At 39.4% G+C, this 12533-nt stretch overlaps 3 protein-coding genes across 3 annotated transcripts; 1 reads left to right on the top strand and 2 right to left on the bottom strand.

Moving 5' to 3' along the window:
• Window positions 1–258: 258 nt before the first annotated feature.
• LOC140940153 (methyltransferase-like protein 27) lies at window positions 259–2302 on the bottom strand. Its single transcript, XM_073389053.1, has 2 exons — window positions 2144–2302; window positions 259–1705 (listed from the first exon to the last, which is right to left on the bottom strand). Exons 1-2 carry the CDS (start codon window positions 2231–2233, stop codon window positions 1151–1153), a joined length of 645 nt encoding a protein of 214 aa, XP_073245154.1. The 5' UTR covers window positions 2234–2302; the 3' UTR covers window positions 259–1150.
• Window positions 2303–2698: 396 nt separating this feature from the next.
• Window positions 2699–4796, top strand: LOC140941524 (circadian locomoter output cycles protein kaput-like). The gene has a single exon (XM_073390536.1). It carries the CDS (start codon window positions 2940–2942, stop codon window positions 4521–4523), a length of 1584 nt encoding a protein of 527 aa, XP_073246637.1. The 5' UTR covers window positions 2699–2939; the 3' UTR covers window positions 4524–4796.
• A 2784-nt stretch (window positions 4797–7580) lies between these two features.
• LOC140940845 (circadian locomoter output cycles protein kaput-like) lies at window positions 7581–11113 on the bottom strand. The gene has a single exon (XM_073389810.1). It carries the CDS (start codon window positions 11042–11044, stop codon window positions 9299–9301), a length of 1746 nt encoding a protein of 581 aa, XP_073245911.1. The 5' UTR covers window positions 11045–11113; the 3' UTR covers window positions 7581–9298.
• Between the last annotated feature and the right edge of the window lie 1420 nt (window positions 11114–12533).

Here is a 12533-nt window from a genome sequence, read left to right as displayed (position 1 = left end):
GCACGTGTTCACTCAAAAACAATACATTCTCTGTTCTGCATTACGTCATAAAAGTTACCTTACGCTACCTTATGTTACATTGCTTCGAGATACATTCTGCCTTAGAACTTTCGCGCAGCTTTATTATGCTGCCGCCTTGCAGCCTCATCTTCAACAGGCTGCTTGTTGGCAATTAGATGGACCTAATGTCTCTCTTCCTGTTTGTTTTTTTTTTTTTTGAGCGGGTGTGGCAGATGAACAAAGGTCATTACTCAACAGTTCAGAATAGAAGTCTTTATTGTCTAGCCATGAGTTGGGGGTGGAGGTGGGAAGCTGGTGTTTTTGACATAAAATACTCAGATTTGATTTGAAAATCTCAGGAACTGAGGATCATCTGGTTTTACTTCAAGTTCCCTTTACCCAAATGCAACAGAACTCAGTTCCTTAAAGCACCAATTTCTGATCGAGCCTGGAACTGTGAGTCTGATGGGGTCTCTGATATGCCTACCATATTATTATAGAGTATGAGGCGTGAGGTTCTCTCTGGCCTGCGTAGCAAGCATTTCCGTTTGGTTTCGGATTAAAGAAAGACCGAGGAACAGGATTCTCGGTTTTGGCCGCGCAAGAAATGAAACAAGAGCCAAAAAATGACGCCATTTTTCGCGCGGTCTTTGACTCTCATTCCTCATTCTTTGCTCCTAAACCGCACGAAAATGCTTGCTACGCACGCTAGGTTCTCTCCATTCAAACTGAGTACTTGTGCATATTTGGCTGCTTTGTTTTGTGTTGTTATCTTACGAGCAAAATGGTGTGCAATTTAATTGGATGAAAATAGCACAATGAAACAAACCCCTTTTGGCCCATAGTATGGAAATATTTCATGTCTATGAAAGTGAAATATGAAAATTCTGGATAAATGATACAGAAATAACAATAATAATACTGAAATAAACATAGGAACAACAAATAAAATATGAATAAATAAAACTCCGTAACAGGATCATGAGACAATGTTTTTTGTCCACGTATGGAGCAATAATTGCCCTATAATGAAGTAGCCATTGCATTGTTGCATTGAGCTAGAAGAATACAGGAAAACTGTCCTAGTTTTTATACCATACTCTATGAAAAAGGTTTTTACATCAGTACAGAGTTATTTTAGCTCCACAGGTTATAATACTTGATAAATAAACAAAAAGCACTTCTTAAAATCGTTCTTGCTGTGGTACTGCTCCTTGGTGCTTGATACCAATTTCCAGACTTGATTATGGCATAGCTCCTGCATTTTCTCCTCGTACCCATACTCCAACTCAAACATGACATCCTCTCTGATGGTGAAACAGATCAAGCCACCTGGACGAACCACTCGTGCCATTTCATCCATAGCACCTTCTGCCTTCACATGGTTCAGTGTGAAAACACCCACACAAATGGCTGCATCATAGGTGTTATCTGCCACTTTTATTTGATGATTGGGTCCTAACACATCTACAAATAGGTGACTGTAAATTCCCTTCTTTTCTGCTTCGTTGAGAAGAGCTTGTGATGGATCAAAGCCATCTATATTGGTGAATTTCCTTTTGTGCAGCTCTTCTCCAACTAGTCCTGTCCCAGCTCCTACATCAAGAATTGTAGAACTTTCAGGGAAGTTGTGCTGTTTCAAGATGCTTACAAATACTTCTGCTGATGTTTCATGCCCCACATACCCTCTATAGTCTTTCACATCCTGAAAAGTTTAAATCAGAATTAGTTCTTTCCCACACTAGATTACTTTTCACATTATTTTACCACATGTTAATAGGTAAAATTTGAGGCTGTGTTGCACAGAATCGGCAAAAAAATTAATGTGACTCAAAAATATGCGGGTTAATGAGGTTTGGGGGGGGGGGGGAGAGGGTGGGTTACTCAGAGAGAAGTTGAGACTGACCGATACATAATAGTGTAGCCATAACTTCGGCATAAGAAGGTTCTTAAACTTCATATTGAAACCAAAAAGTTCAGAACAATTAAATGGCCTCGCCTTGGCCTATTGCGATGAAAATAAATAAAATATACACACAGTTTGTCATATGATGTGCAGTGGGAGACTAAAAATTAATATTGAACGACTCAAAGGTTACAGCACGGATGCAAGTGAATTTTATCCTGAAACTCACTCACTCACCCTATCATAATCCGAAGCTCCTTCTTTGTAAAAGACGAGAAGATCTTCCAAGGTTTTGTGTTTGTTGCAGCCGTATTCGTCCTTTTCCATGTTTCATAAATACACTAACGATGGACTGGATATCACACAATGTTTTCGAATGACCCCCCTACCCGCCGACTGAAATCCGCCAGAGGAAAGAGCCTGGGTCAGACGTTCCTTTGAAAATTATGGCCGGGCGCCTTGCCGGGCCGGAATACCCGTGAAACGAACCAAAAAAGTCGTGTTTCCAAACTAATTCTTTTAGTAATGAAATGGCAAACCACCTCTCGGGAAGAAGAGAGAGCTAAAAATCCCTCCAAGACGTGTCCAAACAATTGATATTGAAAAACGTGATTCAGACAAGCACAAACGAGCGGATACCTTCTAATCGATTTGGGGAGGGGAGGGTTAAAGTTTAATGCCACTTTCTTAGCAGTGGTGCTGAAGAAAGAGTGTTCATTTAGAATTTGTCTTAAAGATAGTCACTTTATTAAATGGCTCATACTTAAGGCTCATAAGAAAGCTAGAATACTTGGTGAAGCGAACTTTACCATGAACAAGGACTGTCTTGGCTACCACCCCCTTGAAAAGCAGAAGTCACGTTTCGCGCAATTCACAATAATTCGCGACACTCGGTCCCATTGTGTCATTTGTGTTGGAGTTGAATCACGTTATTATGGTTGGAAACAGATGTAGAGCAATTCTTTCGTGGAAAGTGCAAGAAAGTGGGCACTTACTATAATGTTGAAAGAAATCGGCTGTAGGTTTACTCGCCATGAACGTGAAAGACGATGAAGGAGAAGGTGACGGAGGCGAAGAAAGCGAATTGAAACGTTCAAGTCGAAATTTGAACGAAAAGAAGCGCAGAGACCGGTTCAATGTACTTGTACAAGAGATAGCAGAAATTGTATTGCCGGAAAATGAACGGAAGTTGGATAAAACAACAGTGCTTAAACGCGCCATAAACTTCTTACAGAATCACCAATCACATATTCGGTCTACTCCACGACCCAGCCGGCACTCCGCTTCGACGAAATGGCAGCCGTCGTTCGTTACAGATGGAGAATTCAATTTGATAATGTTGGAAGCCTCGAACTCTTTTACACTCGCAACTGAGAGTAACGGAAAAATCACCTTTGCTTCTCAAAGCGTATTGCCTCTGTTGGGCTATCGTCCCGAACAAATGCAGGGCACAAGCTTATTAGGTTACTTACATGAAGACGATGCCTTGAGAATTTTGCCACTGTTGTCGAGTGTTGAGAAAAAAACTTTACCCTCGGAGGGTGAGTCTTTCCAACTTAGAATAAAGTGCGGAAATTTCTACGCGAGAAATACATATCAGGTTGTGGAGTGCAAAACAACCTTTATCTCCCAGCAAAACTATATTGTTATTGTAGGAAAAGTTCATTACCCTCAACCAAACAAAGTAAATGTCACCAGTGACTCTCAGTGTAAACAGTTCTCGTATCGCCTGAGCATGGACTGGAAATATGTATATCTTGACCACAGGGCTTCTTCTATTATTGGGTTTCTACCTTTTGAATTACTTGGAACCTCTTTTTATGACTACTGTAGTCCTGAAGAAGTTTTCAATGTTTCTCAATATCACAATGTTCTGATTGGTCGCGGCCAGGTCACTACTTGTTACTATAGACATCTTACTAAAGGACAGTCTTGGGTTTGGCTTCAAAGTTGTTGTTACGTTTCCTATAATCAGTGGAACTCCAAACCAGAATCAACTACTTGTACAGCCACTGTAGTACACTTTGATGAAGTGTGTGCCAATCAAAGCAAAATAATTCAGCGCGACAGAGAACACTTTAAGAAATTCTTTTCTAATGGTGAAAATGATTCCATATCAACAAGTCCTAGTCAAGGTCATTTAACATCTTTTCTTTGTGCACCGGAGGAACCAGAGAACCAACAAATTAATTTTATACCAGAGGAAAGTGTAGATGAAGCCACCATGTCTTCTGAGCAGAACAAAAACAGAAAAGTCAGTTTGTCACCCCGTCTCCTAAGCTGTTTGATAAAAACACCCAGCGACCAGTTAATAGAGGTCCTAAGCAACCATAGTGGATTGGATTCAGAGGAGGAAGTTAAAAGCAGTGAATTAGAATGGCTGGATAATGTTGAAATTCCATCTGGTCTAAGCAGTGTGCAACTGACAACACACTTTAAATTGGTGAAAGAGTATCAGAAAATTGCTGAACAAATCAGGAAACAAGAAAGACAACTGAAGATGATCAGGAAACTAATTGAGTGGAGCAGCTTACTGTTAGAGTTTGACAGCAATTTTAGAGTGACTGGAGATTCATCTGCTGACTCAATATCAGTCTCCTCTTCTAATGACAGCTAATAAAAATTTCTTCTAATCAGGTACATATATTTTATTTAAGGACACTGGGCACTTGAATGTATATTTCTGGTTGGTAGAGTATTCCTGGTTCCTATTCCAGACCTTGTTTAACTGTAATACTACAAACCTTAAGCAACCCTGGATGATAGCCAAAAGGACAGTTGAGTAAGGAAGAGAGGGCATGCGACTAGAACATCTCCTTTTGGGTGAAAACATTTTGCAAAAGAGTGTCAACTGTCTTGTGTCCTTTCAAATGGCTTCTTTGAACAGGACATAAAAGTTTGCCTGTTTTAACATGACCTGTACACCTTCCAAAACCTTGACATAAACAATTCAAGAGATTCAATTGATTCAGATAACTCAAACCTGCACTAACTCAAACTGTTTTTTGTTTCCCTTCAGAGTTTGTGTTACAGGGGTTCTACTGTATTATTAGTTACAAGTATTTTTATTTCTGGTAGCCATCCGCTTGGCTGCTGTCCTTGGTTGCTTGAGATGGTCAGTTGTGTAATAGTAGAACGGAGTTATAGAATCCTAAGAGGTGGGGCACTTAGGTGTGGTCAAGATGTCGTAATTCACATAAGCTGGATCAAATTCTTCTTTAGGTCAAACCAAATATATTAAGGGCAGCTGAATAATAAATTATTGATTCAGGTGCTGATCTTTACTTCAGCCAACTTAATTCAAAACGCAAAAGAGCGCAGTGCATTCAAAATACCTTATAAAAGATATTATAAAAACTTTGCATTTGGCTAGGCTAACGTGAAGTTCAGCGTTTGAATTCACATTGGTCCCCAGCCCTGGCTGAGCCAGGCATGATGAGGAGCAGCCGAGCCAATCTTTTTTCAATTAACAGTTTTGTATTGATTTAGATGCCGTAATTCACATGAATGTAATTCATTGCATTCAGTTTATCTTGTGTGAAGTACAGCATTTGAACTAGGCATTAGATGGGGGCTGCATGGGTCTCCCCCATGCCCTTTTGCTCTTGGTTGGGCCACTTGGGAAATTTGCTACAGCCAATCAGAACCACAGGGTGCAAAGAAAATCATTTTTACAGCTTGCCATTCGGGCAAGCTGAAGCTAGCATTTACTAGCCCAGACGTCATTTCAACTAGCCCCAAAAATGTTTTGTTCTTCTGTTATTCAAATTCCTCATAAAACATCACTAGCCTGTCGGGCAAGTTAAAAACAGAATTCACTAGCCCGATAGCAAAATCCACTAGCCCCGGGCTGTCGGACAGTACTTTCTTTGCACGCTGGAACCACTACCCAGATCTGGGTAGTGACAGGTCATCAGTATGGAATTTCTGTGCTCATTTCTCAGACATCATTTCACCGGGAAACCAGTGGTGGTGTCGCAAAAAGTCGCCTGTTTTCTGAGGCTAATCATCTTCCAAAACATAATGTAGAATCTTACGTCTTAGGTCCTATTCATATTTGAAAACAGATTCATTTTTGCCTTTCCCTGCACATATAACAATGTTTTCAGGCACCAAATGTGTATATTCTCAAAATCTGTCCCGAGAGTGGACTCCAAAGGGACACTATCATATTTCCATTGTTTTAGCACCTTCATTTAGACAGGTGAAAACAATAATAACAATTTTGGACACAGATTTGTTTGAAAACAGAGGAAAACTTTTTTTGTTTTGAAAAATATCTAGATTCATGTAGAAAAGTCCTTACGAATACACCAATATTTCTCCCTAAGTTAATAGTAGTTAATAGGAGTAAAGGCTGCACATTCTTTTCAAAATTTGCTTGGTTGTTTGATCCCATATAACAGATATATGTAAATGCCACTGGGGGAATGTGGTATCAGTGGTAGTTTCATTACCAGTATCAATGAATTTAGTAGGGGGAGCGGGGGGGGGGGGGGGTTGATCTTGATATTTCTATTGTCAGATAGCTAGTTGACATGGGGCAAGGCTAAGAATGCTAATAGCAAGAGTTATCTAACTAGTAGTTCACTTCAATTAGGGCCATTTATACGAGGAAAAATATAATATGTCTTAAATAGGATGCGTCCTAAAGTAGATGCAAAACTTTTCATATAGACAGCACATTTTGTCTGAAATAACACATGACTTAGCAAAGATGTGTCTTATCTAAGAACAGCCTTTAACACTTATTCTTTAAGTTAAGATGTGTTTTAGAGAAGTAACGCCTTATTTCAGATGAAATGTGTCCTTTATAAAGGAAGTTTTGCGTCTTATGCAAGACGTGTTATTTTTCCTCATCTAGATGGCCCTATTAAGTGACATTGAAGGAAGATTTCTGTAAGTTGCAGGAGGACTTTAGTGAGTAGGCCAGGCTAGTAGTATTATTCTCAGAAATATGACAAGTAGGTATTGACAGTTCCGCCACTGCTTAGCAAGTGTAATTATCTATATAAACAGAGAAACAAAAATAGTGTAAATTTATGTTCCTTGAAATTTAAAGATCAACACAGCAGAACCATTCAGTTATTAAACTATTTTGAACATAAACTGGTTTTTAATCCTGATGAAGCATTTGTTAAACTTTGCTTTTACAAGAGGACTCTTTAATTAAAATTGTTGGTATTATGCCTCAGACAGCTGAGGCATTTCGTATAATGTCTTCGATCTGTTAAATAGGTTTCTGCTTACATCATAATAGCCCGCTTACATCATAATAGCCCAATGTATCATTAATTTATTTATTACTCCTGTCTGTATATAACCATTTACGGCTATTTTGAGAAAGGTTGTCGGAAACAAATGTGCAGGCGACAATCCTGAAAGGTAATATGGGATAGGATCAATACACTGTTCCTGACACTTGCTGATAAACCTTACTTTTGTTGCTTTCATTTAGCACTCACAAATATACATCCATTGCTGCTCTTGTCAATCTTTCAAATTTCTTTGAAAAACAGTGAACTCAAAACCACCCACAATACCTTTCGGGATTATCGATGATTATTGTTGACCTGTGTTGTGCTTTCATGTGCCAAGCCATAGAGTTTTAGTCTTATGGACTTTTTAATGTTAAAGTGAGAAAAACATTTGCTTGTACTACTTTTTTAACATCTCATTTTAGAAATTCTATTTCCGTTTATTTTTAGAATGATACGGAATAAAACCATACCATAAAATTTCTTTATTATATGGCTATAATAGCAATTGCTCTCTGATTGGCTGTTTTCTTGTAATAAGTGGGCATTACTAGCTAGGTGTCCAAGGCATACATAATCTGTGACTAACTTGATAGTGGCATCCTCATGGACATCCATGTTATGGTTAGTTGACAGCTGTCAAAAAGGGTATCTGCTGACCAGTGTCACATGACCGGTCAAGTGTACAACTCATTGAGGTGATCTGTTTTTTTAAAAGATATCTGCTGACCAGTTATTGGGTTTTAGATCACAGGCTCAAGGCCATAATTATAATAAATAACTTATTAATCTTAACTGTTTGGTCATTTACAGGGAAATCTGAGACTGAAGCCTTGATCATCAAGGCTTCAGTCTGAGATTCCTTTTAATGACCTCACGCTCAGTTAATAAGCTTAGTTGTCTTATTATTATCTAGATGCAGTAATAGCACAAATACATCTATTTGCAGCTTAACACCTGTCTTGAGCTCTATCATAGCTCTATGATAGTAAATATCATAATTATTCTTTTACACAATTAATTTATTCTACTCTTCATAACTATCCTTAGCTGATTTTGCTTAAGGCTCAGGGTTTGGCTGTTATGGTAGTCAGGGGTGGGGAAGGTGGTGTGGAGAGGGGGGCGGGGTTCAGCTTGTGCACCTGTGCACTCAAATAAATACTTTTCATCTGAGGTGAAACACCCTGAATGAAAAACACCCAGAAACCCCAAGACGAGAAAGTCAGCTGAACGTCCGTAACAATAATAACATTATTTGCTGTCTTGTTGTTTTGGGTTTGTATATTGATGCTACCTGGACTTGACCCAGCTGATATAATTTTGCAGTTTAAATTTATTATTATAAACATTTGTATCCACAGCTTGTTTTCTTTTATGAACAACTGGCATCTAATTCAAAACAATTTATAAAATTTCTTAAATTTGTGTGACTCCATATGCTATATTTTTACCTCAAAGGCTACGAAGTATCTTTTAAAAAATTATTATCCCGCCTTGTAAATCTTACATTGAAGTTGGAAACAAATTTATCCTGTAATTTAATTAGTTAAATAGAAGGAAGGCTATACTTTCAGCCCTGAAATAAATTACCCAGCCTTTATCCAAAAAGATGTTAATCTTAATATAAAAATAGATGGAAAAAATAAAAAATACTTTTTAGGGGAGGGATATATCCACACACTAAGTTTCTATGTTACTTTTTTTTCAATGGTAAATTATGTATAGCTGCACAAAGTATACCCCTCATTGCAGAGAGTTATTTTGTGACCTTGCTTCCATTTTAACTTACATGCTTTGCTTGCATGTTTTTAAGTCTTTGAGACTCTCCCTTTGAATTTTTATCCCTTATGCGTGAGAAGTGTGGGTATGTTCTGGAACTATAAAATAAAGTTCACTTTGACAACGCTGTCCCCCACGGAGGCCTGTTTGGCCATTCAGAGACTTGGTGTACCCAAAAAAAAAGAAGTGAGGCTCCCTCTTTTCCCCTCCTGCTGGAGTCATTTTCATGTTATGCTGTTTTGCACTATCGCTACAAGTAGGATCTATAGGGGAGAGAGCAGCTTATTAAAATATATGTGCTTGGAAACATGTCCATGACATAACAAGTTCAGCTAGCTTGTGTCTCTAACAAAAATCAAGTTAAAGCATTGATACATTGCACGGTCTGTTGCAACTCTTTCATCTTCTGTTGAATAATTGCCTTGGTGCTTTCAAAATTATTACCCAAGTTCTGATTTTTCAACTGTTGCTGTCTCTCCAGTTCATCACTGAGCACAGATAGTTCTTTCTGGATAGAAAGCTGCTTTTGAATGAGTGTAACCTGTTCTGATTGCTGTCTAATGGACTCAGTGAGGCTTTTGTACTGTTCTCTAAGATGTAAATGAAGCGCCCATTGAGAAAATGAAAGAGATTCAGGCATTTCAATCTGATCGTCCAACAACAGTGAATCCTCATCTAGATGTTCAATGGAGTTCAGCAGTGAATCATTGGACAACGAGTTTCCATGAGCATTACTTTGCGTTAAAAGTGCTGCGGTGTCTACACAGGCCCCCAAGCTAGTGGAATCAGTGATAGATGCATCTGAGTTACTAATAGGCAGCATTGGAGAATTGTTGTACATCTCTGCATATGATACGCTGGAATAATCCATTGACATTGTGGATGGAACTACACTAGGTGAAACCTGAGGTTGTGGTGTGCTAAGAGTTAATGACGATGACAAAGGAACATTAGCACTTTGCTCAAAATTATTGCGAGAACTTGAAGAGGGTCGCAATTCTTGAGGTGTTGCTCCATTTTTTTCCAAAATCTGAGAGAACAGTTGCCGATCCCGCTCTATCATCTCTGGCTGATTTGCACTGAACTCTGAACTTTCAATGGGCCATGTGATACAGATCACCGATTCAGGTTTGGAGTCCAACTGACTGTACGACACAAAACATTGACTTCGCACCCAAATCCATTCCTGTCCCTTGGTGAGTAGACGGTAACAGCAGGTTGTTATCACTCCAGAATAAAGCAACATGCTGTGGTACTCAGCAAGGTTTGTCAAGTCATCAGCATGGCAGTAGTCATAGAGGCATGTCCCCAGCATTTCAATTGGGTAATACCCCAAAGTTAAAGTTGCACCCCTCTCCACACACTGAAATCTCCAGTTTTTGTCCAATCGCGTGGTGAACTTTAAACCCTTTGTCGCGTCAGTGATTAGAAGAGTCCGGTTTATTTTTGGAGCAAATGCTGACCTTGCAACCAACACGGCACAAGAATTTGCCCGCTGGGCACCTCCCGACCTTTCGTGTCCGAAAATCTTGCTCACACAGCAAAGTGTTCTGAACTGATTCTCCGGACCGCAACGAAAGCGGAGATTAAACCAACTTACATCTGGTAGATTTAGAGCAGCAGGGTTATAGATAGCTCCAAGCAGTGAATATATCGTCCTTTGATCGTCTGGATGCACGAAATTAAAAATGCTTGTATTCAACATATCACCTTTGCTGTGACCAAGGCATGAAAAAATATTGCTCGAAACGAAAAGGAGCATACCGGCTTCATTCAAGGCCAGTATAACTCCGTCTAATCCATCCAGCACTGTTTGGCGAAACTCCTCGTTTGTTATGAAGTCAGGCTGCCATTTTCCGTGAAATCGCTTAGCACGGAGGTTTTCTGCTGCAAGTTGATGCTGTCGGAAGTGGTCTATCGCAAATTTCAAAACGTTATTTTTGCTTAATTTTTTCCTTGACAGCGGCAGCAAGGCGGATAGCTCGCTCACTAGGTTATTAAACCGATCCCTTCTTTTCTTTTCATTCTTGTTTCTCAGCAAGCACGCCTTTTTAGTCTCTTCGTCGAGTGACTGTTCGCCGGCCTCCGCCATTTTGTGCATACAATTCCAATGAAGTTTCGGATGTACTCACCGGCCGGCCGGCAATTGTCTTTTTTTTATGTTACATAACAACTGAACGGCACGCGACACTCATCGTGTGCAAAAACAGTAGCTCTAGAATAGAGAAAAAACATTTCGCGAGTTTTTTCAAGTGAACCGGTTCCATCCTTTTTTCGTGTTTTAAGAGCAAGTCAAACAGTTTAAGGAAATGTTTTACGTACACGCTCGGAGGATATAGAATTAATAGTAACATGTTCTGACGGAGCTCAGTGTTTACAAAATTGACGAAACTTTAAAAAAAAACTGCCAGAAGGTATTGGATTTGGCGTACGATCAAACACCGCACTTCAGTAAGCAGGATTCAATTAGGTTCGGCTCACGTGAAGTGCTGGATATGACCCGGCCGAAATGAGGACTAGCGGAGGGGGTCTGGTTAAGCCCTTTTCGGTCCATAGAGTGACCAACATCAATTTTCTGTCAACAACATACATATATGGTGGAGACAAAAGGTGGGGAGAATTAATTAAATGAACACCTAAGGGAAAATGCTTGGAGTTTTAGCAAAATTTCTTATCTAATTTTTATGGAAACGCATGAAGATCAGTCAGTCGAATTTGCCCATCAGACCTACTACGTTTTGGCCAGGGTACATGAGTGCCACGTGCAAACGGTTCAAACACGTGCCACGTAGATAAGCCTTTTACCCAGTCACGCGAAAAGTTGAGATGAAATCGAACACGTGAGTTTGTAGTCACGCACACTGCTGCAACCACAGGTATCCCACGTTCTACATTGGAACACAGGGTTTTACAGGGGCGGATCCAGTATTTTTTTTAGGAGGGGGTGCACTCGTCTCTTGCTCTACTTCAACACCAATAAACCACATAGTTCTTTTTTGCAGAATACCAGCTGTATTAGAAAACCGCAGGTCATCTCAGGGGGCTGCGCATCCCCTGCACCCTCCCCCTAGATCCGCCCCTGTTTTATATTTGAAATGAATTTTTTTCAAGTTCAAGTTCAAATTTTTTTATTATATATAAAAATTATTTACAATCAAATTTGACTTACCTGCAGGTAGCTGAACGAAATGTTGAGGAATATTAAAAATTTTCGTATCACTGTAATAAACAGCGATAAATATTTACATCAGGCATATCCATACGGCCCGGCGCGTAGAAGGTCCTGAGTTCGATTACGGTCAAAACCTGTTTTTCTTTTTCTCTTCTCTTCTCTTCTTTTTGTTTCTTTTCTTTTTCGTTTAGTTTTGTTTTAGTTATTGCCGTTTTGTTTTGTTTCTTTATATAGATTAATTTTTTTAAAATTTATGTATTTTTATTTCCCTTTCAACTTCTTGCCGTTCCCCCGAAGTCCTTCGCGAGGTTCTGCGATTCCCGTCGTTACACAACCAAAGTCCACTCTTCATTAAAGATCTTTTGTCCCTGAAACCATCTGCTAATTATGCTCTTCGCTCGTCTTGAGGATCGGGCCT

Source organism: Porites lutea, chromosome 6 (genome assembly GCF_958299795.1).
Source record: "Porites lutea chromosome 6, jaPorLute2.1, whole genome shotgun sequence".
Taxonomy (NCBI): Eukaryota; Metazoa; Cnidaria; class Anthozoa; order Scleractinia; family Poritidae; genus Porites; species Porites lutea.
This window is presented reverse-complemented; position numbering and strand designations above follow the sequence as displayed.